Genomic DNA, 27,386 nt, shown 5'->3' with positions numbered 1-27,386 from the left:
AGAGACCGTGTCAGCTCAAATCAATTGCACACATGCGTACCTAAAAAGGCACATTGCTCAGGAGCCATGAAGTGGACTGCTGTTTCATCAATGTCGCTCCATTATTTTAGTTTGTCGCTTTCTTGCATTTACTAGGTTTTGTGAACGTTTCTCTTCTCATTTTATTTACCTACCAAACTGGCAGAAGAAATTGATAATTTCAACCCAATTATCTATATCATTGTTACAACCACATGATTGTCTGACTTGACAATGACTTCCATTATATTGCGTTTCCCCATTATTGATCATTGATAGATCAGCAGTATAGCAATGAAGAAATCTATCAATCAATCATTGTCATCACCATGTAATTTTAAAGTACGTTGTTTAGTAATCGTTAGTGTTACCTGGCTATTATCAGTGCATTCTGCTTTTGACTGTTGACTGAATAAACATCTCTATATTTCTCTATTGCTATCTCTCTCTCTCTCTCTCTCTCTCTCATTCACGCTTCACATCTCTCGGTAACGGCGGGAACTCAGTCAGGATCAAAGGGTCAAATTTAAATGGAGCGACAGGTCGCAGTACAGTGACTTTGTAAATGTGGATGAACGTGTCGCTAATCTCATCATAGCGGAAGGAACGAAGAAGATGTTGATTGCGTACGGCATTACGAGAGAACACATTGCTTTAATAATTGAAGGTAATTCGTTCAAGAATATCAACATGCGATATGTTATGATTACCGGTATGTTGTCAAGAGGGTTCTTACAGCAAGCAGCAGTGTGAGAAATATTGGTAGATTGCCTTTTAGATCAACTTGCAGTAGCATCGAAACTGAGTTTCAGAATGTCTGTTAATCCTCTAACTTGATGCAATATGGGTTTACAACTAGAATTCTTGACCAAGTTATATAGATCTTGCTTTGCAGTTGACTCACTTGTTTTTCCAATTACATGATATTTTCATTGGTTGAAAACATGACATTTCATTCATGAACCTATTATAATAATTATTGTTAATATTATCCAGTGAAATAAATCTTATTATATTCATATCAAGTTCCCTCTATATAACACATAGAAGTGTGTGTGCAATGTGCATGCTTAGCTCACTACATAGCTGCTTTTATAGTAACACTTTGCCTTTGTAATAGATCAGAGCGGGGTTTCAAATGTTCATTCCGAGGAGTGTCGAAGCGAAATACTTACTACTCATGACGAAATATTTGGAGTAGAGCTAGAGACAGATGAAGAGGTTAGTATTATTTAACTATTCTAGAATGAATTTATTAATTGGGATAATCCTGTTTATTTTTGTTGCAATTTTATATATTAAATATTGCTGTGTCAGAACTCTTGCCTTCATATCAACCGGAATGCAATAAGTGGAATGTCCTTCAACCAAATCTTCTACATTATTTATATTTATTATAATATTTATTTGTAGGGAAAAGAACCCGCTGCGGTTATACTCCTGATGGAGTTATGAAATGCAGTAACTGAAAAGAGAATCACAACAGGATTTGAGGGCGATAACGCTTTATCAGGTGAGTTGTAGGATTTGCTGCTTGCTTAATCTGGAACTGTGTGAACAATGAACATAGAAGTACCATAACGTCCTGATTTGTCAGATTTGTACTGATTTCGACTCTTGTCCTGATTTTTCGGCAAACATTGTTCGTCGTCTTCCGTAACACCTTGGACGTTTTGCATGCCACTATCTGGCACAAGTTCGAACTTAACAGACCGTCACAAAAGTACAGCTAGTTTGAAAAGTTTATGGCTTAACATGCGCGCATGTTGAGTTGGTTCTAATTCGGGGGTCTGTTAATTTCCAAGTTGCGCCACAAACATATGTTCCAATTCAGGGTCTGTTGAGCTCAGATGTGTGCCGCCAAAATGTGGCACAATTGTTTTTGGGTGCTGAAAATATGGTAGGCCTATGTTTTGATTGACGCTGTTTACGTTATGACGGTGCAATAAACACTCGAACTGAAAAAGGCCTCCAAAAATAAATGTTTATTAAATGCTTTTCAATTACATCATTCTTTTTGATAAGGCTAAATCTAAGTTAGAATGAGCTGGTGCAAATTCGTTTTTGTCCCAAACAATGGAAAATCATTTCTGCTGCTAATGTAATTTTTGGTTTTCCTGACTTCGAGACCATGAGGATGGCTACCATGGATATAGTGCATAGAATCAGTGAATGTGAACATAATACTTGTGCCGTTCCAAAAGGAACCTGCATGATGGTATACTGATCAAATCTGAATGGATCATTAAAGGTTAGTAAACTTATGATTATGTGGAAAAAACCCATACATGTCAACGACTAGACAGCATATCGTGACGACAGAATTTGCTATCACTTGTTTCCATGAGTTAAGCTTAGGGTTGTTCAAAATTTGGAAAATGTTTGGAATTCTGCGTGTCCATCGCTTATTCTGTAGATTATTGTTAAAAAACAATAATGGGCTTGAAAGAAGCTCGCAGGAGAGCCGCTAACATTTGTCTAAATGCGTTTGAAAGTAGCCGTCGGCGAGTGGGCGGGGAATCGATGAAGTGGGCGGGCAAAGAGAAGCCATTAATCCTGATTGGTTGAAGCCGGTAATAATAAGCTAATGATTGGCTGAAAGACCGACTTTGTGAACACTGCTGGTAACGATTTTTGCGTGCTGTTGTGCAGTCGTTTCTGTTGGTGGCATTACAGACATGATATATTGCCTTTGTTAATGTTGTCACCAAGAGTCCATAGTACAACATCGCAACCGCCTAAGTTAATATCTACCTGCAGAAAGTGTTATGTATTGCACAGGGGCTCTCGCTAGTTGAGATACGAATAAACTAGATGCATGCATATTGCTACCTTTCCAAAAGTTACTGACAGTGAGTGAAACTCAAAAATTTACCACCAGGAGTCAACATCTCAGTAGTACTTGTTATGACTGGTCGACGTCTCACCCATAAACAAACGCATATTACACTTTTTATTCACAATTGAATGAAGGCGAAAAGCACTATTTACAAAAGACAATAAAAAATTACGTTGCAGATCAGTGTTGCATTGTCAGGCACAAGTTGCAGATTACAGGCTTTTGATTAGAGTTGACTTCCTGCTGTCTCCAACTGTCTTCCTATGCTGTTCCACAGCTTGAAGCAGACTGTCTCTTTGTTGTTCATTGTCAGTCAAGATTGCAGCATAGTCTGTGCTTAGCTTTACACCTCGTTCTGCGGCATCATTAACGACTTTGACAGAACTGATGTAGGAGCTCATTCTGGTGTAGGAATCTGATAAGTGCCAAACATCAACCGGTTGAGCTAGCCACGCCCCAGAGCATTCAAAAACATCAAATATGTACCACGACTGTGGCCCAATAAAATCAGACAAAGTAGTGTCCTTGTTGATGCGTACAGTTGCATTCAACGAGGGCGGGCCTCTCCTGAAACTTGAAGTTCGCTCTACCTGTAGGAGCGTCTTTGCCATATTTTCCCGGGTTTCATTGCTTTCACTCGGCGAAAACAAGGCATATACAGCGGTTTCCTCCACGACATACCAGTCATGCTTTAAAAGCTTTTGTGAAGCAGCTTTGGAAACTTGTTCATCATGTTCCTTGTAACTCAACATGTCCTGGATGAATCTCAAGTCATTACCGGCTGCATCACGACTGATGCTGGAAGCAACCCAGGCAGGGATATAGAAGAGAACTAAAAATAATTTGAAGCGATGCAGCAGTTCCACTTCTTCAGATTTGTAATGTAACTGATCAGCCCACATGAACATCTTCTGAGCATACAGAATTGTGCCCATCCACCTTGCATGGTGTGTTGCACCAGGTTTGTGATGATGTGTATCTCCATCTGCACCGAGAAGAGCAAGAGCATTAGTCGCACATTGTTTGTAGTCATCCCGTGTGAAGAAATCTTTTCTGGCGTGTAGTAGCTTGAAGTTCTCAACTGTCATTGCTGCTCGTTCTTTAAAGCATATAGGAATAGTCAGAGTCTTGAATTGCTGTTTTCTGTCAAGACTGCTCCAGCTCTTCTTAAGGTGGGCAAACCATGTGTTCTCTGGTCCGGTTGTTGCTTTTCCAAATAAACATTTCCAGACGTCTTTGACTACTAGCTCATACACATGGTGCCGACACGCATGGTAAAAAACCTTCTTTCCTTGAAGGTCCTCAAGGATCTTCGCTGCACCCTTCTTCCAGCCGCTGTTGCTTGCTGTGGTGTCAAAAACCAAAGCTGTTACAGCATCTTGTATATCCCACTTTTTAATTATGTCGAAAGTAGTTTCAGCTTGTGTCTGACCTGCCGCATTTTGTATCTTCTGAATTCCAAGTAGTTTTCCTTCCGAGTATTGAGGTTGACAAGATAGAACAATTGACAAAGCTTCATATCGATTTCCTAATCTATCCTCATGAGCTTTCCATCCCAATGAATGGCAACATGCTGTGGTCTATTTTCGGCAAATTTTTCCAAAATGTCCTGAGATATTTCCAGGCGATTTGTTTCCCTGGCTCTCTTCGTTGAAGATCTTGACAGGGAGAACATGGCTATATCTCCTCCACAAGCCTTAATAAATGCTCCCATCAGCATCGTTGCATCGTTGTCAGTTACTTGCAATCGATCCAGAGCTTGGGAAACATGCGTATTTTTCATAATATTTTTAGGTGCCATCAGTTTAATGGATTGGGTCGAGGTGCCAAGTCCAACATCAGCATCATAGTCAGAACTTGAACTGAAACTGTCACCCTCTTTTAAAGATGACGATGATGCTAAAACAACATAGTCACAACTTGAGTCGTGTGAAACGTTTTCAACAGTTTGATCTGCAATGGCTGCTGTTTTCTTTTTGAGGTCTTTAGCCAGAATTTTGTCTCTTCCCAACATTATTGACTGGCGAGATTGCCGTTGATCTTCATAAAATGCAATGTCTTCAAGCTTTCTTTCATGTGATAGATAAATGTCATTTTTTATTGTTGTTATGGCATCTCTACTTCCAATATCCCACAGCTTGTCCAAATCATCAGTGAATTTTCTCCTCTTACCCTTGGGATCACTTTCCTGTTTCGGATTCTTCTTCAGATCACGCCATCTTTCGTGCAGGTTTTGAAGTGATCGCACCACATGTGATTTCTGCATTGTCGCAATTCTCGCCATTTTCCACACTGTCATTACATCATCCACCACCACAGTACATAGTTCATGAGTAGGGGTTGACTGAGGACAATGCTCTTTCAGATGCAGCAAGTAACGCATTTCTTCTCGTATAGTAGGTAATCTCGAGCCACAGATGTAATCGCAAGTATATCCGACCAAGTACTGCTCAGATTTGGATCTTGTTCTTCGCTGCGGCATGTGTGCAATCTTTCGCCGTTTTGCCTCTACCATGACTGCACTATTGTTGCTCCAAAGCATAAACTACTGCTATCGACTGTGAAGCATTCAAAGAACACGTGTTACAGTACTACTAATGACTCATCAACAAACAACGCGCTTGTACAGAACCACAACCGCTACTAACAGACTCTACCTCAGCAAAACAGACTTTCAATTTAGTAAAGCGAAGCTCCCGAATCCGAGTCAACTGTTGCAGTAATCAGTGAAGCTCAGCCGATTACCCAATCAAGAACCGTGGTTTCGTGATTGCCCACTCTTCAACAACGACTTTCAAACGCATTTAGACAAATGTTAGCGGCTTTCCTGGGAGCTTCTTTCAAGCCCATTATTGTTTTTTAACAAAAATCTGAAGAATAAGCGATGGACACGCAGAATTCCAAACATTTTCCAAATTTTGAACAACCCTAATGTTAAGCCATATTGACAAAAACCTATATTGACCTATTCAGCTCTATTTTTATTCATTATGCAGAAGTCCCATAAAGGCATTTCTACATAATCTAAGTCTTGTGCTTTCAATTCACACATGGATTATTGGCAATATAATTTTACTTAACATATTTCTTTCAATTCCAGGCCCATTCAGTCCAATTAACGGCCACAAAGCTGAGTCCTCGACATCTCGTACTAGCGCACCATTAAAATGGTGACCTGCAGTCATGGATCGTGGCGAATGGCTTCCGCATAAAGGGATCGTCTCACAATAAAGCGACACCATTTGAGATGGTGCTGGATCTTCTCTATTATGTTTGTGACCCCACATATCCAAAAGTTTTCCAGATACTCTCAATTTTACAGTATGTCCTGATTGAAGACAAAAATTTGGGTTTCAATCAAACAAGCTTTTCTGTTTTATGAGCAGATTTCAGAAATCCCAGTAATGATTTTGATTTCATTTGCTGACTTGGACAACTATACAATTCTAGTACTAGTCTAGTTGTCTAATTAGAGTGAAAAAAATGTGTAGCTAAAATTCTGATGATACTCTAATTTTGGAAAAAAAACTAGCTATAATTACAATTCTACTTTAATTCGTGAAGTGCTTCGTCTCTCTCATTCGAATCTAATTTGTGGAAACAACCGAACCTATAATTCTAATTGTACTCTAATTTGGAAAAAACAGTGTAGCTATAGTTCTAATTCTACTCTATATTTTGAAAAAAACTGTTACTATAATTCTGATTCCACTCTAATTTCGAAAAAAAAGCTACAAATCTGTTTCTACTCTAATTTGGAAAAAGCTGTGTAGCTATAAATTCTGATGCTACGCTAATTTGTGGAATGTTTCTTTGCTCTCAATCGAATCTAATTTAGAAAACAACTACCGTATAGCTATATTTCTAATTCTACTCTAATTTGAAATAAAAACTACCTCTAATTGGATTCTAGTCTAATTCAGAAAATATACTGCAGTAATTATTCTGATTCTACTTCAATTTTTCAAATGTTACTTTGCTCTGATTCGAATCTAATTTGTGATAAAAACTGTGTCGCTATACCGTAATTATAATTCTACTCCAATTTGGGAAATGTTTTTTTGATCTAATTAGAATCTAATTTGTGAAAACAACTGTGTCGCTATGATTCTAATTCTACTCCAATTTGGGAAATATTTTTGCGTTAATTAGAGTCTAATTTGTGAAAACAACTGTGTTGCTATGATTGCAAATCTACTCTTATTTTTGAAATGTTATTTGCTCTAATTAGAATCTAATTTGTGATAACAATTGTGTCGCTATGATTCTAACTCTACTCCAATTTATGAAATGTTTTTTGCACTAATTAGAATCTAATTTGTGATAACAACTGTCTCGCTATGACTTTACTTATACTCCAATTTGGGAAATGTTTTTTGCACTACTTAGAATTTAATTTATGAAAACAACTGTGTTGCTATGATTGTAATTCTACCCCAATTTGTGAAATGTTTCTTTGCTCTAATTTGAATCTAATTTGTGAAAACAACTGTCTCGCTATGACTTTACTTATACTCCAATTTGGGAAATGTTTTTTGCACTACTTAGAATTTAATTTATGAAAACAACTGTGTTGCTATGATTGTAATTCTACTCCAATTTTTGAAATGTTTTTGCTCCAATTAGAATCTAATCTGTGATGACAACTCTGTCGCTATGATTCTAATTCTATCCCAATTTGTGAAATGTTTCTTTGCTTTGATTCAGATGTAATCTGTGGTTGCAACTGTGTCGCTATAATTCTAATTCCATACCAATTTGTGAAATGTTTCTTTGCTCTAATTAGAAACTAATTTGTGAAAACAACCGTGTCGCTAGGATTGTAATTGTTTCTTTGCTCTGATTCAAATGTGGTTTGTGGTTGCAACTGTGTCGCTATAATTCTATTGCTACACCAATTTGTGAAATGCTTCTTTTCTCTAATTAGAATCTAATTTACGAAAACAACTGTGTTGCTATAATTCTAATAATTCTAATTCTACACCAATTAGTGAAACGTTTCTTTGCTCTAATTAGAATCTAATTTATGACAACTTTGTAGCTGTAGTTCTTATTTCTATTTGGAAAAGCTTAAATTTTTCAATTGTGCAAGCTAGAAATTCACACATTTTCGTCTGCAAATGAATGTTCTGTATTCATCTTTCGTTGCAATAAATCTTTTTTGAGCCTAAGCTGAGTAAAAGTTCATGGATGGCTGGTATTAATTTCGAGCTCTGCGCAAGTCAGCATGAACACTCCACCACTAAACACAGGATAGCCAGGCACACATCGGCTCCAGCACGTTGTGTGGTAGTTAAAAAAAACTGGATTTGGCGTGTAAATTTGCGTTCCTCTGCACGCATTCGAATTTAGAGTGTATGTATAAAATGTAATAATGTGTTAATGTACGTCATAAATTTTTATCGTCTTACAGTAATCGGCGAAGCAAACGGAACATATATATGGCTTTCTTTAAATAGCGGTACCAAGTTACTCATGGATACCTTGTATCATATCCAGATGATTGTTCTCCGATGTCCTCATTGCACTTTCGATCTTTTCCTTCAACTCTAAAGGTACGAATTATCGAAGTCAAGGGTATAGCTTTTCTGGTATTTGGATTCCAGCTTCCGATGAATTAGAACACAAAGACTACAAAAATACTGAATTGTACAAAATATCGAGTTCAGAGGGAATTAGAGCTATCTGAAGAGACACTGAAATGGACAGCGTCAATAGTAATATTACTTTAAACGACATATAAGGTCATCCTTATCCTGTATAGCCGCGTACAGCCTGAAGTGGGCCTATAAGTAAAAAACATCATACTGGTCACTAACGCAGGTTTTCAATAGCAATATCACTTGGAGGTTTATTAATAACGAAACAACACCGTTAGTCACAGTTATTCGAATGAAAGTTAATTTCACTATTAATAATACTTTGTTGCGCCGATAGCAGACGATATATATAAACGTAAGACCTTGATAGCTTTCACACTCTATTTAACGTCCACTTGCGAGTGAATATAACTTAATTAGTTACACTCGCAAGTGGACGTTAAATAGAGTGTGAAAGCTATCAAGGTCTTACTATTATTAATGTGTAACGAATAGGCAGTATGAGTTAAAATTAAATAGTGCGCTTAAACCGTAAGAGATAGCTGTTCACATTTGGAATACCTTTGGATCATCGGTTAACGGAAATATTGATGTAATTATTGGGGGGTCGAACTACGGTATGCTATGTATGCCCGGCACGAAGGATGGCGTGAACGTCAGGTTCGCGTTTTGTGTATGAACCTCAGAAGTTTGGTGGTTCGCGTTCGCAAACGAGGTTTGGTAGGTTCTGAACTGTGAGCCTCTTCATATATTACAGTCAATATAACATCTTTTGTGGCCTGAGTCGTCGCTAGATATTGTGTATGCTAGTATATTACTTCACGGAAATATGGGGTTTGGATTAGCAACATGACGCCATGAATGAATAAAGAATCACTTGTGCCTTTCGAAAAAATGTACTTATGCCCATAAGAGCTTACTGACAACTCCAAAGGGGTACTGCAGATTAACAGTTTAAATCCATTGGAGGAAAATAAGTGTGTTCAGCAGATTAGGTATATCACGAATACGGAACTTTCGGGTACCTATTTGTGGTTTCACACTCATTTGAATCGGTGACAATCAGTCAAATACAGCAATCCTTGTGAACATAGACGCCATGTGTGTATCGAATTCTGTTTTTGCGTACCATCACAAGAAACCCACAGATAGCTGATCGGAGAGTGGAATTGGACAGTGTGGTATTGTGTATGCCTGACAATGTTGTAATACGTCAAGTTACGATTTTTGGTGACTCGACTTAACTCGAGTCATTTTCTCGAATTACGGAAAATGACTCAGACTGAGTTTTTTTTTTTAAATGACTCAACCTGTACTCCAGTCATTGCGTTCGACTCGGACCAAGTCATATGTCTTGAGACTGAAACAGCCGATACCGACATTTCATTGTAATCTCGAAGATCAGTAAAGTTATCACACTATTGGTATTCCGTCTATTAGTACTGGTACTTTAAAATGCGACGGAAATTGTTAAAAGTGAGGAAAATTAGCACATTAGGAATGCGAAGAATTCGGTATCAACAAGCAGAGTTGTGATAAGTGGGTCTGCAACTAGACTTCAACTAGAAACTGGTGGCTAGATAGTGTAGTGGTATAATCCACAAATGCAGCGCCAATGGGTTGCGGGTTCGATTCCGCCCGAGGTCGACTCCACAATTCCAACCCAAGTGGTTGAGGTTTATCTAGGCTCCTCCTCGTCATCACATCCACGTCGGCGGTGTCTTATAAAAGCCTAGAAGTGGGATGTGCTACAAGTCGGCAGCTGCGGAATAAAAGTAAGGAATATCGGCCTGGTGTAAATGACCATAGGAGTCGACAAACGCCATGAATACCACTAACAAATAAACAAGCAAACAAAACCGTAACTAGACAGTCAAAACCGTGACTTGGACTCAGACTCGAGTCATTACACCATGGGACTAGACTCTCTGCTCTAGGACTTTGACTAGGACGTGACTCGGTGGTTACTAGAAAATGATTCGATATGACTCGGGTGAAGACTAATAAAATGAGAGTGACTTGTGACTCTGAACCTTTTGACTTGGTTACATCCCTGTTGCCTGAGAATTGGAATTCATTGTTGAGCGCAATTCTTACTCAAATAAGGCTTTGTCAACGTTTTCCGGAATTGCGGCAATGCAGCCCTTGATACCTTTATAATATGTAAACAATATACAAGCGATTTGAGCTACTTAGTGACACAAACCCATTGTGTTGAATGTAAATGACGAATTACAAACTCGATGCACCAAGATATGTTCCAAAATTCCTAATTTGTGAGACAAAGCAATTAGTACACGCGAATAGCAGTCATCATCACCCTTGAATGATGAACAGGTATGTCAAAAAAGATCGGGACTGAAGGCCGACAATGTCAATTGGAGCATTAAATAGTTACTTGCGGGTGTGAATCTGTGTATCTAGTTTGTGGTAACAAAGGAATCAGCGTTTAACCCTTTGCGACCGGCTGTCCAGTATACTGGACCGCCACTGTTTAAGAGTGCATTTCTGTCGGCAATGCGACAGAAAAACACGCAAACGGGCCGCAGTGACTGAGATAAGGCGAATATCGTAAGGCTTCGCTGGCAAAATAACAAGGCTACTTTACTAAGCTACAATCTTCTCGGGATGAGCGACCAAGCTTTCTGATATCCCAAATACATTGTGGTTTCTCAATAAAAAAATCTTGCCAGCAGGGCTTTGGAGCAGCCGTATATGTTGAATTACTTCATCTCCGGTTCCGGAGCTTTCTTCTATCATACATTAGCTCCGGCTCCAGCTCTGGAGCCGTATTATCACTACTGCTCCGGTTCAAGCTCCGGGGCCGCATTATTACCACTGCTCCGGCTCCAGTTCCGGCTCCGGCTCTGAAAACCATCGAATGGCTGTGCCGATATCAGTGGTGGCCAACCCGCAGTCGCGGGCCAAATGTTCTCCTTACCTGATAGCAACACATCCACTCAGCAGCTGGTGTTAACATTGTAATTTGTTTCTCTCAATTTAGAGATTATGACGAATTGAGAGGTTATTATAAAATGACGCCTCAAATTAGTTTAAACCAGTCCATGGTTCCCAAAGTGGGCGCCATCGCCTCCCTGGGGTCATTGGTGACCGTGAAAGGGCGCTGGCACTTTATTCGTTTTCCTGGGGGCGTTAGCTCAAAAAGCTTGCGAAATACTGGTTTAAACGTTTCGCTCGGCGCGCAAAACTATTTTTTGCTTCTCATTTGGCCCGTTTGGAAAAACAATTGCCCACCCCTGCTCTATATGAAGTGGATTAGTTTTCTTTGGGTACATAATTGTTAAATATGTACAATTTATATATGCGTGCGTATGTCATTGTCGATGATTTTTTTTCATGCAGCTGTGAAGCCAACAGAGCACGGCTCTCTTTAGAAAACGGTACCAATTTACCCAATAATACCTTGAATCATATCCAGGTGAGTTTTCTCCGATGTCCTCATTGCACTTTCGGTATTTTCCTTCAACTCTAGAGGTACGAAATTGCGAAGACAAGGGAAAAAGATTTGCAGGTTGTTAAATTTAAGCATCCAATAAAGAATAATACGAAGTATAAAAGGATACTGAGTTACTCGAAATATCGATTTCAGAATGCACAATGGCTACAAAAAAAATCGAAGCACCACTGAAATTACTTGTTCATAATAAAAATAACTTAAAACTGATACGTTTATCTTTAGAACTAAGAATCATGAGTTTTTTCCATTTCTACATGGTTCTCTGTGTACAATAGTCGGATTCTTCTAACTGTAGCTGATCTAGACTCCGAACAACTTATGTGCATAGCTTCGTACTACCCGTTTCGTATGGTATGACTGGGATATGAATAGGATTGAATTTCAAACAAATGTTTTTTTTATTGTTCTGAACAGTTTTTAGAAAATGCCATTGTATAAAATACAAGATTATTTTTTTGCAAAAGTAGTATAGTTTTGACATATGTGTGCAAATACGTTCGAAAAAACATGTAGTATTAGTCTACGGACGATTCGCACCCAATATACACGACGTTTACGATATGGAGTGGTTGGAACCCTCGAACTCGTCGTCAGTTCAGTACAGTGACGTGCGGTCCAATGAAGCAGGTGAGGCACTGCCTCACCTGTCGTCTGGATGAGTAAGTGAAAATTATGAAACCCCTCCATGAGTCGATGATTATATTGATGTTACACATCGATGTTCATAAATAACTAAATTGGAACAATTTTTCACCAAACATCATCAATTTGCATCATTATTATTCGAAAATACAGGGCGAAAGGAGAGGTGAGGCACAGGTGAGGCACGGGCGGGTCGTGCCTCGCCTGCAAAAATGCAATTCATCATAAATAGCTCGGAATTCTTAATAACTGGAATCAATGAAATGCTATAGTCACACTGATTTTGAAAATATAAATATTAACACTGTCAGAGCATCAGAACCTCCAAAAATCGACAAGAAAGGTGACCTTCGCCTTTATTACAGACAATGCCATCGTAGAGAAACAATGGCTAGGTGAGGCACAAACGAATTTGGTTCATGCACTATTCGCTAACAATTGGACAATCGAAACCGAGTGAAACGCGCTACAGATTTCGAAATCAAACAGTCTTGTAGGAATTATAAGATTGAAGCGACGGCCAATGCGTAATGCGAAGCCAATACATTCCCTTACTTATTATGTAGCTGTTATGTATTTTGCACCCATAGCTACGCTAAATTTTGATATGTGATAGCTATTTGCATATAGGATCTATTGTCGTTGTCTATGTCCTTTATGCTGTGTTCGACTGCAATCCCTTTAACCGTTAATTGTGGTATGTGATTTTGATTGTGATAGCCATACTTACAAAGCCTGCGTTGTTGTTTGTGGTAGTGGTGCCACTCCTAGACACTAGATCTAGTCCTAGTGTGTTTTGACTTGACCTAGTGTATTTTCTTTCGAAATTCAGCAAACCTAGTGTTTTTTACTGAATAAAATTTGTACCTGAGGATGCTTTTTTCGTGATCTTCGAATAATTTATACCGGAAGGCCTACTTGAAAAGATAGTAATTATTGTCTAAACATGTCCATTTGGCACAATAGCGACCGGTCCTACATGTATTATAGAATGTGAAATTGCAATGGCTACCAGTGTGCAAAGAAAATGCTCTCTATACCTGCTGCTTTTGTTATTCACATTTCAAGTCTCTTTACGTGCGTGTTGTTCTTCTCTGTGTGTGTGGGGGGGGGGGCGTGCCTCACCAGCCATGAACGTCACCGCACGTCACTGGTTCAGTAGTCATTGCATGTAGCTATAAATTATTAGTACAAAATGGATGTATTGATGATGATGACCGCTCACTACAGAACACTGCATAGTGATAGTCCTGGTTAAGGGTATTTTTGATCCGTTCAAGACAGGGATAGCAAGGATTTTGCCGTCAAAGGAGCCGTATTTGCCCTGTATTTTCAATTGCAATTGTCGGTCCACTATGACGTCGCAATTAAAGATCGGTGACGTAATAGTTAACAAAAACAAAACAATAAATAACAATATCTTAAAAAGGACCATATTTGTTTCAAATTAATTTTTGTTTTTAATGCAACACTAGATATGACCAATCGCGGCTTCGTGGATTCCACGATTGAAAATAGTATCGGAGCTCAATCAATCAATGAATCATTTATTTGTCACACCAGTGAAAATCCGGTACGGACCAGGATGACGACGAGGGGCCGCAAGGCCTTAGTACACAGTCGCCACCTGTAACTACGAACTACGCTTCCCGTTAACAGTGGAAAAATCTTCTCCCACTACTCAGCTCTAACCATCCCGAATAATGCTCGATTCTGGATCTGAACATTGTAGGAGATCGCTGATTATTACATTACGGAGTTCAGATACAGATAAAACTGCTATATCAGAGGTATAACAAAAAAAAAACGAACTAGGTCAAATACAAACTGGCAACATGTGCTTACTTTATAATCTCAACGTGTAAGACAAATAGAAAAAACGAACCAGCTTGCTGCTTCCTTTTTTGTGAACGACTTTGTTAGGATGCTATAGTGAATGGCTAGTGAAGCTACTAGGAAAAAAACGAGGTATAAACGCTAGCAGCTATGCATTTACAGGCGAAAACATACACCGTAGAAAATCTGATGGATTTACTGAGAAATCTCTGTAAATCTTGCAACGAATGACTGGTCGCAGCCAATTACTGTGCGTAGCTTGTAATTTTACATTTTGATATGTAATATCACCTTAATTTAGCTGTAAAGTAAGTTACCAGAATTTCTTTGCAAAATCACTCAGAGTTACTCGTTACTGCATTTTACCAGGCTATTGACAAAATTGCTTAGCTTCAAAATCGCTGCAGCCAATGTGTACGTGGAACTGAATGTTACTGATGTATAGGGCCATTCTTATATGACCTTAAAAAATCAATTATATGACTTTATTTTATGGAAAACATGACTTTATATGACTTTATGTGAAAATAGTGTATTTTTTCAAGTAACCAAGGTCACTCATGGAACTGACGAGTAAAACATACACAACATAACAGTAATATGCATCCATGTTTATTTTAAACCACTGTTGTAGTGTAGTACAGTTTCATGTAGTGTGGAATGTTGGAGTCTTTAAAGTGACAATTTGGGCGTAAAAATGACTTTAGTAAGGAAAATGAGCCCGCCACAGACGCTGATGTGGGTTGACACTTCTGCATTTTTGCATACAGCGCTGGTGAAATGTCTTGCCTTTTTAAATCCATAATTTATTTCACATCGTTTTTGTCCAAACGCTTCTTAATGTAATGTTTGAGCTCAAGCGGATCTTTTCTGAAATCAATGGCATTAACCTCTCTGATGGTGTACGTAAAACTTTCCATTTTCAGTATCAAGTTTGAAATATTGTTGTAGTGGAGGCATATTTCGGTGACCAATTCTTCAATTATTTATTATACTATTTTATTCAAATCCAAATGTATTAGTATATTAGTTGACCAAGAATGAGCTGTTTAGCCTGCCTGTCTACTGATACTGACTGAACTGCACAGAAGTAAAACAGATAGTGCAGCAACACAGTGCATTGTATGACCTCATAATGCAATGTGTAACCTCATAGGTCTGTGACTGCAATGTTATGTAGGCTAACTTTACAGCTTGCCTTCGTTCAATCAAAAATTGCCTTACTTTCTTGGTGCTTAATTGCTTCACCGCTTAAATTGACACTTTTCATTTAAAGTATACAACAATATGACTTTATAACTCAAATATGACTTAACCAGGAAAATAGGACTTTATATGACTTTATAACTTTCTTAATATACCCCATATAACAGGCTTACCATACGTCCTCTTAGAGGATTTGTCCTCTTTTCTGACTTTTTTGAAAATGTCCTCGGAGGACGCCCTTTTGTTCTCTTTTTTGAGATTTTGTCCTCTTTTTTGAAAATTTAGGTCAGATTTAGAGCAAATTGCGAGTGATATGCCGCAAATTAGCACAGAAATGACGCTCCGGCGGGTGTTTCGGAGTGAAAAACGGTGATTTTATCTTGGTCGAAAAGATGACCTTTTTTTAGTCATCCACCTGGCAAAGTGGAGAGAAAAACGGTATTTTGAGTTCTGAGCAGGAGAGATGATTTTTTTTTCAGTCAACCGATCACAAAGTGGAAAAAATTCACCGTTTTTTGAGAATTCTACTCCGGTTTTGCAAGTTGCAAATTTCTGAAAAAGTGTCCTCTTTTTAGATTTCAAAAATATGGTAAGCCTACCATATAAGGGACATGGTTTTCGCGTTAAAATTGATTTCACGACTTATTCATGCATAGAAAAAATATGACTTTAAATGGCCCTACTGATATATCATTATAGAGGTGATTTGACCTGATTCAACCTCGTTCGCGAGACTGGGGTCTGTCATACGTAAATTGTTGGCCCTAGTAACAATTTAAGTATAGTGTGGTTCATCATAGCCATTATATTTTATCATAAGGCCGGTCTCGCTGGTTACATTCGTTGTCGCGGATAAGTCTGATAAGTTAAAAGATTAGTGTAGGATGTATAATATTGTTCTGGAAACTAGAAATATCAGCACCGCATGCTCAGCTGACCATTTGTTGATGGCGGACAAGGCGACCTGAATAGGTTACATTAGGTTACTGCTTTTTCTGAGATTCGTAGTAAACAACCAACGCACAACTGTGACATCACAAGCAGCGTCTGGTTAAGTAAGTACAGTAAGTAGTGAACCACATATGGAATAAATATCAATTAAACCAATTAGGGTTACCATATTTTTGTGAAGCAAATTCCGGACGCTCTTAAGCGCCCACTAGCGGATTTTAAAATGAGGTGTATTACATTGACCGTCAATATGACGTCACAATAGCAAACCATTGCCCATCGACGGTATACACTATACAGGAATGGAGTGGAACATAGGTCATGAATTGGGCCATCTGTAATGTGAGATCTGGTGATTGCTACTTGCTAGGGTCTAAAATACATTCCTCTACGGGCAGAATGATATCATCTGGCGGGCCGTGTCTGGCCTGTCAGGATTGTGTTTGAGAGCCCTGCGGTTGGTGCGGTTATCTGTCTAAGTGTTTTAATCAGGTCCGAAAGAACATTTTTTCTCCCCTCCCCCCTTCCACCCAAAAAAAGCCACTGATCTTGGGGCCACCATAGGGTAGTCGATGTTACTTGTTGGGCACTTACTATATGCATTTGGCTGTTCAATTTTATGAATGAATTCTGTCAATAATATTGATTCTTCCATATATTAGGCCATTGTAAAATGCACCAACAGGTTGCACATCTGGTGATTTCCAGGATTTTATGGTCGCGACCTCATTTCCCATTTGAAAATGTTCCGTGACAAAGCTCAAGACTTGATAAGCGGATTACTAAAAAAATCCAGCTTGCCCAAACTTATCTAACGGCCTAGGAAGTCAATTACGTCCAACATCATCGCGATCCCCAGATTAAGGCGAACGACCGCAAGATTTGGAACCCCTGTCTCTGACCGAAGCATCCAGTCGACCTAACCAAGTTTAGGAATATACCGTTATATCTTATAATTACGGTTACAATCAGACTTGTTTCAGTAAGTGATGGTTTTTATTTTGATTGCATTTTCGACGAGAGTAGTACCAGCACCAGGTGCCCATATTAATATCATCATACGTTGCATTAACTCGCGCGCAGCGCGAAGAACAATTTTGAATAGCGTAAATCTGCTTGAAAATAATACTGTTTATGTTGATTTACGAAAAAAAAATTGAGCCTGTTTGAAGCCTTCAAAATTCCGGACATTTAGGCATATTTTAGAAATTCCTCCCGGACGCAGATTTTTCAGTGAAATTCCGGACATGTCCGGGAAATTCCGGACGTATGGCAACCCTAAATTAGATGAAAAAAGGGACTACATGTGATGATAAATGTTTCTGTATGGAAAAACGACCTAGTTCAAACATCATAACGTAACCAGTAAATCTTATTGGTGGCATATGTCAGCGGATGGATATCACTTATTTCGAAATCGTTCGAGTGTCGTCTGGTCAGTCGTGAGATTTAAGCAAAGGGTGGAGCGAAGCTTGTTGTGCTTGGAGAAAGTGGACATGGTCGTTGAAGATTCCTAGGAATGCTGAATGGGATACGCATCGTCAAAGGTACAGTACTACATAGTATTTGTTACCGTGAATATCCGACTCTGCATACCAGCCTTTGATGACTTTGATTTCATGATTGAAATATTTCATTCGCCGCATTCTCTGTTGTGTGTTGGGATATTAGTCGACTTGTATAGTGACCAGTCCGACCACATACTCCGCCGCGGAGGAGTTGAAACTGTCTGCTTTTTAATGTCATTTTCGGGCCATAGCATAGAGATGTTTTCATCCACTGCTGGATTTGTTTGCTACACATGCCACCTCAAATGAAAAACCTTTTGCTTCAATATATAAATAAAGTAATTCATGAATGTCTCCTATATCATGTAAAAGGCGGAGCCGTCATCACAAAATGTGCCAGTACCGGTACTTGAAAACATGTTATATTTTGTTAGCCTATTTGTCTTGGTCTTTATAATGTCATGTCCACTATTGTCCAGGAGAGGAACTTTGCTTAATATAGCGACTAACGCATGGATTCTTTTTATTGGAACTGCAAGATACTAGCTACACAGAAGGAATGAGGACGAGAAAAAGAAACAATTGGAAGTTCGGCCGGCAGTGGCATTAACTCACGTTTTCTTGAGGCCACTCGTGTTACTGCAAGTCTCCTAAAGAAGAATTAGACCTCCCGCAGCAATGCCATTCCATCGATAACCATTTCATCGTGAATCATGAATGAATATACAATTTGTTCCAATGTCGTTTTGGAAGTGTGAAGAAAGTTTTGCGATATTTTAGCATCGCGTTGCTTTGTGATAGGTTTGGTATGTAATCCTGATTTACACGGACAGCATGTATAATGTATATAGGTAGGCGGCAACATTACAGTCTCGGTTGCAAATGTACATGAGAACATGTAGATTGGATATACCGGAGGTGACTGTAACGCTACAGGCTGGCGTGTAAAGTGAGATTACCGGACGAGTGTAAGTTAAATTTACATTTGACTAACGGCTTTGCTACATTATCACGAAATGTCTGGCAACCGGGCTTCCAAACATTTCGCGGTAAATCGAGGTTATTTTTTTACAGTGTAGAAATATCGCAATTGTAGCCGTCATTTCATTATGCTCATTGATCTGCATGTATAAATGATAAATTATTGGTAATATTGTTGTAGAGAGGAATTATATATCAGCCAATGCCCGGGTGGCCCCAAGGGACGATCAGCTACACTGTTAAAAATAAAAACCTCGATTTACCGCGAAATGTTTGGAAGCACTGTAGCCAGACATTTCGTGGTATTATAACATTACCGTTAGTCAACGTAAATTTTACTTACATTCGTCAGGTAATCTGACTTAACACACCAGACTGTAATGTTACAGTCTCCCGCGGTATATCCAAGCTACATGTTCTCCTGTACATTTACGACCGAGACTGTAATTTTACCGCCTACCTACCTACATGCTGTCCGTGTAAATCAGGACTACATACCAGCTTGTAAATTCGCGTACATCCATACCTATCGCAAAGCAACGCGATGCTGAAACATCGGAAAAGTTTCTTCACACTCCCAAAACGACATTGGTACAAACTGTATATTCATTCATGATTCACGATGAAATGGTTATCGATGGAAAAGTATTGCTGCTGGAGGTCTAATTCTTCTTTAGGAGACATGCAGTAACACGAGTGGTCTCAAGAAAAGGTGAATTAATTCCACCACCGGCCAGACTTCCAGTTATTTCTTTTTCTCGTCCTCATTCCTTCTGTGTAACAAGCAGTTCCACTGAAAAGAATTCATGCATAAGTCGCTATATTAAGCAAAGTTGCTAACCTAGACATGACATTAAATATACTAAGACAAATGGGCAAACAAAAATATATATAACATGTTTCGAAGTACCGGTACTGGTACCTTGTGTGATGACGGCTCCGCATTTTACATGATATAGCAGAGATTCAAGACATACTTTATCTAATGTATTGAAGCAAAAGGTTCCTCATTTGAGGTGGCGTGTGTGCCAAACAAATCCAGCAGTGAATGAAAACATCTCTATGGTATGGCCCGAAAATGACAGTAAGAAACCAACAGTTTCAACTCCTCCGCGGCGGAGTATGTGGTGGCACAGGTCACTATATAAGTCGACTAATATCCCAAAATAGAACAGAAAATGCGGCGAATGAAATATTTCAATCATGAAATCAAAGTCATCCCGGTGGTGTGCACAGTCATAGATATTCACGGTAACAAATGCTATGTAGTACTGTACCTTTAACGATGCGTACCCCATTCAGCATTCCTAGCAATCTTCAACGATCGTGTCCACTTTCTTCAAGCACAATAAGCTTCGCTCCACCCTTCGCTCAAATCTCAATAACGGCCACTGGCCAGCAGAGATGAGCGGATTTGAAATTTCTATGTCCTAATCCAATCCAAATCCGAACCTTCAAATCCAAATCATGATCCATAACTTTTTCATATTCAAGTCCATGTCCAATCCTAATCCGATTCTAACTGGAAATTCAGAAAAAATACTAATTTATGCAATGGAGGGATTCGAAAATTTTCTTTCACAACCAACGATTCACTTGATTCCAGATAACTTAGTAACCATAAGTACATTAATAACTGATCTGAATAAAGTTTGTCGCCATTCGCCACACGACATTTCAATCTCCCAGAAAATAGGAAAATCCAATCCAAATCCTAATCCGTTCCGAAAAAAATGTCTAATCCAAATCCAATCCAAATCCGACAAAATATCACAAATCCTGTTTTTTCAAAACCTAATCCTAATCCATGCTCATCTCTGCTGGCCAGACGACACTCAGGCGATTTCGAAATAAGTGATATATTCATCCGCTCACATATGCCACCAATAATATTTACTGGCCACGTTATAATGTTTGATCTAGGTCGTGTTTTCCATACAGAAACATTTATTATTACATATATTCCCTTTCTTTTTCATCTAATCTCGTATAAATTGATATTTATTCCAAGTGTTGTTCACTACTTACTGTACTTACTTAACCAGACGCTGCTTGTGATGTCACAGTTGTGCGTTGGTTGTTTACAACGAATCTCAGAAACCCAGTAACGCGTAACGGTAACCTAATGTAACCCATACAGGTCGCCTTGTCCACCATTAACAAATGATCAACTGCGCATGCGGTGCTGATATTTCTAGTTTCCCAAACAATATTATACATCCTAAACTGATTTTCTAACTTATCAGTTCTATCCGTGACAACGAATGTAACCAGCGAGACCGGCCGTATAGCCATAGCCTTATAATATAATATAGTGGCCATGGTGTAAAACCACATTAGCTACGATTGCCAGTTGTTTCTTGTACCCTACTATGTACTATACTGAAATTGGTACTAGGGCCACCAATTTCCGTATGACAGACCCCAGTTTCGCAAACGAGGTTGAATCAGGTCAAATCACCACGAGAATGATATATCAGTAACATTCAGTTCCCCATATACATTGGCCGCAGCGATTTTGAAGCTAATCAATTTTGCCAATAGCCTGGTAAACTGCAGTAACAAGTAACTGTCAGTAATTTTGCGATGAAATTCTGGTAACTTGACTTCACAGCTAAATTAAGGTAATATTACATATCAAAATGTATAATTACAAGCTACGTTCAGTTATTGGCTGCGACTGGTAATTCGTTGTAAAATTTACAGAGATTTCCCAGTAAATCTACCAGATTTTTTACAGTGTAATGTAGGGAATTGGAATTTTCTTCGATTCACCAATTCGAGGATTGCCTGGAACTTATCTATTATAGAACCCTTTTTCCCATAAGCACACTTAGTTGATTATACGCAACAATCGGATGCAGTAGTCTTGCATGTGATGAAGCTTTTGCATCCAGGCAGGCCAGCGCTATTCCGAAACGAAGCAATATAATCAGTACCAACATTTCCATTCATATATTTTAATTTCTGGACGACAACATACCGATATTCTGATTGTTGTTCACGGAGGCCCAGTTTGCTTGCACCCCAAACAAAGCCAACGTTGCGATAAAGACGAAAGCGACCACCATTGAGATTATCACATTGAATTTGTATTTTTTCCTGGCGACATCTGCAACAAAAAGATATTCCCTATGCTTTTCTCATTGAAGAACTTTAGTAATTATTTTGATTTTTGTATCATCAGTATAGGTACTGGAAATACTCTCGAGTAAGACCGAATGATTCGATCCAGTATCGAGTACTATAATATATAGGCTACCCTATTGACGTCATGAAAATATGGATGAAATTAAAATAGGTACATTTTATTCGAAACGCTATTAAAGTCAATTACACCGCATCAACATAATTTGTTTATTTCTAACGATATATTTTCTTAGAACATTAAAAAAATGCGCAATCGCATTGTTCGTTAGGCTCGAAAACTAGAACTGAAATCGCCGTGTCATCTGTTAATCATCACTATGGTACAGTAATAGACGGCAGATTATTCAAAACACTCGCAGAAATTGATCGTCGCAAAACTTAATACGCTGTCGGCCTATTCTTGTTGCAATAGATATTCGACATGGTTTCAATGGCATGACCAATATGCTCATCCCTGCCGACGATATACAGCAGAGGTCGGGAACCCATGGCTCGCGAGTCATATAAGGCCCTTTTGGAGTTAAGTTATGGCTCTTCGACAAAATACCACGACTGCTTACGTGGGAGTAAGATCTAAAAAAATACAATGTAAATATAGGGCAAACTTCGCTCTTTCGATGAAAACGGTTCCCGACCCCTGTGATATAGGTGTTCCATCCAATTAATCAGCAGCATTTTCTGAATATAATCGTAACTTGTCCTGCGAAGTAAACAATTAATATTGTATGAAACATACCTATAATTTATGATGTCGCGCTGTCCTGTATAGGACTGGGCAAAATCGAGTTCCTGAGTCATCGATTCTGAATAGTGTATTTGGCTTCGAATCGAGTGTTCGAGTATCGATAACGGTGTGGAAGTTTGCGCGTGTACCTTTCTTTGCAATACCATAAATAGGCCTACTATAGAAGGCTAGTTCTGTATCGCAATAAAGATAATTCAAACTGGTGTTCGGCCATGTGATAATGCTCCACTAACAGTAGCTTTGTACTCGTACCTTGTATGCTGCGACACGATAAATCTAGGTTTAAAGACTCCCAACGTTGAAACAGACGTCTCTCACTGTACTGTTTACGTGTCCGGATAAAGTGCTATTTAGGTTCTGTATCGAAGTATCTTTTGCGGCCATGACACCTGCTGCCTCGTTTGTCGGTGACATGTATTTTATTGGGTGTCGGTCGTATTTGGGGTTGTATTTAAAATGAACGGTGTCTTCAGTCACTTTGTTTAAAACATGTTTAAACAGTGTTTTGAACAAATGCCTTTTACATTTTTTCCTCAAACGCTGTCTATTTGTGCCATAATTGCATGATTAACTTCGAGGAAACATCTAGTATGAGCATACAGACGATTTGCACCCAATATAGTCGGCGTGTACGGTCGATGTGGGGTAGATGTAACCCTCGAAATCGTCGTTGGTTCAACAGTTATCACATGCAGATATAGATCATTGCTACGGACGGGTGTTCTGATGAAGAAGACCGCCGACCGTAAAAATGCTGAATGACGATCTAGTCCTGGTTAAAGATATTTTGGTCGAAGGAGCCACATTTGCCTTATATTTTCAATTGTCAATGCCAATCCGCACTGTCACTACAATCAAAGATTTGCGACGTCAGGATTAAGAAAATACACACAAAAAAAACAATAGAAACACATTTTGAATAAGAGCCATAATTTAATCTTGTTTGTCTCAAACTTACTTCTGTTTTAAAAGCAATCCTAGTCGTGTTGGTTATGATCTATGTAGCTAGAGTATAGTTCCCTAGTGAATATACCTCGGTCATTCTGTGTTGAAGTCGTCAGCTGGTGTTTTCCCGAATTCGATGATTGCGTCTCCGGCGGCATGGGTTTGGATTGGAACACTACATCATCCTTCTCGTTCATGTATACGCCTTCACTTTCTTGCCGAGATTGCATTTCGGCACCGCAGTAAGTTTAAGGCTCGCGAAGGATTGCTAGGTGGTATTATAAGCACGAATAAAAAGTACGGATGATTTCCAATTATTCTCTGGAAGAATTTTGGCAATTTGATCAAACGAAGTTATCATGCGCTTGCTGTAAATGTTTGTTGCAAAATCATAGTCCCGTCTATCCCCTCTTTCCAAATATCTACAGATGTGGCCAAAGCTGGGTGTAGTATACCTAAACCAGGGGTTGGCAAACTATTCAGGGCCGCATTTCGATTCATCATGTAGCCTACGGCTGCATTCCAGGTCCTAGTTCGTAATGAACAAACTGGACGCCAACTACTCATTTTAAATTGTCCATGTCCTGTTTAGGTGGGATCCTGGCTAATCTATTTATACATATCGGCTTACTATACGCACCGAAATCGCGAGTATGGTCATGTTATGACTGAAATATCGAATTCTTGATGGTCGCGCACGGCGCGAAAATTTTTCAGATTCACGAAGGAATTTCGTGTTTATTATTAGTAGTTTCTAGGGATGTTGTGAACGTGAGGATCACGTTTGCATTCTGTGTGTGGACCTCAGAAATTTAGAGGTTCGCGTTAACAAACCAACCTTGGTAAGTTCTGCACTGGGAACCTCTCTCATATATTACAGTTTTCACGTCATAATAACATATTTGGTTTAAATTATTTCCATTTCAACATCGGACCACTCTATGCATCGCGCTGGCAGCATCAAAATCTACACTACACGAGCGTGCACCTAGCCGATCTTTTCACATGCGTTTAACAAAATTCTGCTCGAAATATTCAGCTTTCCGTTTGTAAATATTCAATGATATTCTGCTGTGAGCTTGACCCGCAATCATGCAACATCAAGAACGAAATACACTACATGAAAGGTAGTCAACGAATGATGTTATTTCAACCAACCAATGAAATCGATGTAAAGAATAGGCTACATCGTTGTCTAATGTAAGTGAACTAGTAGCCTTACGGGATCAAACTTGATTGATGATTGATCATAAAATCCAACTCCGTGCGATTGGGGTGTTGGCGATTGTACAACTTGTTTATGGGATAATTCGGTAGAAATAGAAACGAGTTTTACACCCTGCTCGATATTAATGTAGCAATAGTCAGACGCATATTCCTATCAATTTTTCTCTCTTCTTGGCCCATGGGATCAGATTTCCCGGTAGTGTAGATCAAGGGTGTATTTTCGAACATTTAGGGCAAGTTAAAAATGATGATATTTTCGGGTGGGCCAATTGTAAGTAGTCACTTTGTCAGGATCATCAGGATAGTCGGTATGGTGGAAGGATATTGAAATCGCCCAAACGCACCAGAAACAAATTTATTTCGTAAAAAAGACTCGATTCCAAGTTGGAATTTCTACATGGAGCGTATAGTTTTCTCTGCTGTTCACATCTGTACTGCGGTTATTAGAAAGTTGCATTGAATCGCGCGCAGCGCTAAGAAAATATCAACGTTGACTCAAAAATTCGGGAGGAATTCGTAAATTCAATTTTCATTTCGACGGCCGCCAACCCCTACTAATTACGCGTCCACCGCCGCACAAAATTCCCTCTACGTAAAATTGCGTTCTGAGTTATCGCGCGGCTTTACCCGATGAATCCTCAACTACTTTTAATCTGACAGCGAATGTGAATCGCGCAATGCTCACGATCCTATGGAAACCATCGATATTCACCGATAAATATTTCGTGTTGTATGAGATGATAGTTACATTACAGTAAATAAGCACATACATATGGAGCAGGGGCGGGCAACTCCTCCGATCAGAGGGCCGTATATAGGAAATGAAGGGCCTGATTAGTCAATATATACACTGGTAGCGTATTTATCCACCTATACAAGGAATATATCGTATTTAATGTTAGCTTTAAGTTTAAAGCGTGGAGAACCAAAACAGAGTAGAATTATACTAACAAGGTAAATCTCTCTGCGGGCCGTATACTGCCCCTTCCTGAGATAGAGGTTTTCATAAATATCAAATGATTCGTAGAGTTTGTAATCATACCATGTGAGAAAATATGACATTTTCTGCCGCTACAGAATTAAGAATGCGCTCAAAACGCAAAGATGATGGGGCTTCAAAAATTATTCAAAAATATTTGAATTAGTTGAAATGCCATTCCATGTCTACATTTTACGACTTAGCTCAGGCTTGATCATTTAAGTAAGTTATACGTTCAAGTGAATGGCGCCGAAATTACTAAAGCACGAAATATACATATGCTCTATTTGTCATCGGAGGTTTTAGACGAAGTTTTAAAGGAGCTGAAATTATTTTTCCGGCCAGTTAATGATGTGCTCGTTCAGTTACTCACTATTATAATGTGTAACCTGCTCTCGAACTTTATTGATAAGTTTCATACTCATTGTTGCTAATTCTTGCTTCTAAAAGAAAACATGTGAACGGTCACTTTCTAAATGCGATACTTATCTCTGGCGCAAAAAACGTAAGCTATGCTCTGTTTCATGAAAATGATGCGTAAATGAAGGCAATTCCTGCCATAATTGTTGAATTCGTTGCCGAAAAAGATTATACATTTTGTACGAGATTCCAGCGATGTTACTCTACCCTCAATAGATCACGCCACCAATGAGCAGCAAACATTCCCCTGAAAACTGATCTTATTTGGATTTCACACCGTCATATATAACGAACTCCAAACCCACGACTATAATTGAGCTACAATACGAACACATAAAACATGCTTATTTGAATGCGTCACAAAGGTATAATATAATGTATGATAACAACAACATCATACGTTAAGTCTATTTACTCCCACGAATCTGGTACACGAAATTGCGTATATGACACGGTATACCAACGGCTCGTTTCATCAAATGTCTCAAGAGTCACGTTTCCTTGAGCCAACAGGTACCTATACGTCCATATGTAAGGAGCTAACCAGTCATCATATGATTAATTGTAAATTTACTACTACAAAGATATCTTGTACTTCCTTGTTGCCATGTCTGACAAGGGTTGTATCACGTGCGACCTTGCGGGATTTACGAGCAATCATGGTGATATCTCAAACCACCGTAAACTCTAATCCAGTGTTCAACGTTTTTGTTTCAACCTTGAGATTCAATGATTTTGTTGCTTACGATCAAACTAACGGAAAACTCAACTATGTACTACACAAAACAATAACTTCGTATTGGTAATTTATACGCAAATGAATTTTCGAGTGACTTCATCAGTAGCGAACGCGTTAGTAAT

General features: G+C 38.9%; 1 protein-coding gene and 1 long non-coding RNA gene across 2 annotated transcripts in view; one reads left to right on the top strand and one right to left on the bottom strand.

Annotated features, from left to right (window-relative positions):
* LOC145444494 (microfibril-associated glycoprotein 4-like) overlaps positions 1 to 24,252 on the bottom strand; it is a 58,518-nt gene extending 34,266 nt beyond the window's left edge. Inside the window, exons 1-4 of the mRNA XM_080322487.1 lie at positions 23,988 to 24,252; positions 22,043 to 22,171; positions 11,881 to 11,946; positions 8,341 to 8,406 (exon numbers count right to left, since the gene is read on the bottom strand). Coding sequence (XP_080178613.1) covers positions 8,341 to 8,406; positions 11,881 to 11,946; positions 22,043 to 22,171; positions 23,988 to 24,129 — 403 coding nt within the window. The 5' untranslated portion in view covers positions 24,130 to 24,252. The remainder of the gene's footprint in view (positions 1 to 8,340; positions 8,407 to 11,880; positions 11,947 to 22,042; positions 22,172 to 23,987) is intronic.
* On the top strand, positions 343 to 6,382 carry LOC145444508 (uncharacterized). The gene is made up of 4 exons (XR_013916701.1): positions 343 to 685; positions 1,139 to 1,239; positions 1,432 to 1,531; positions 5,958 to 6,382. It is a non-coding gene; the product is annotated as an uncharacterized LOC145444508 (long non-coding RNA).
* Positions 24,253 to 27,386: the final 3,134 nt, after the last annotated feature.

This window comes from Botryllus schlosseri, chromosome 8 (genome assembly GCF_051294905.1).
Source record: "Botryllus schlosseri isolate E-star chromosome 8, Bs_hap1, whole genome shotgun sequence".
Lineage (NCBI taxonomy): Eukaryota > Metazoa > Chordata > Ascidiacea > Stolidobranchia > Styelidae > Botryllus > Botryllus schlosseri.
This window is presented reverse-complemented; position numbering and strand designations above follow the sequence as displayed.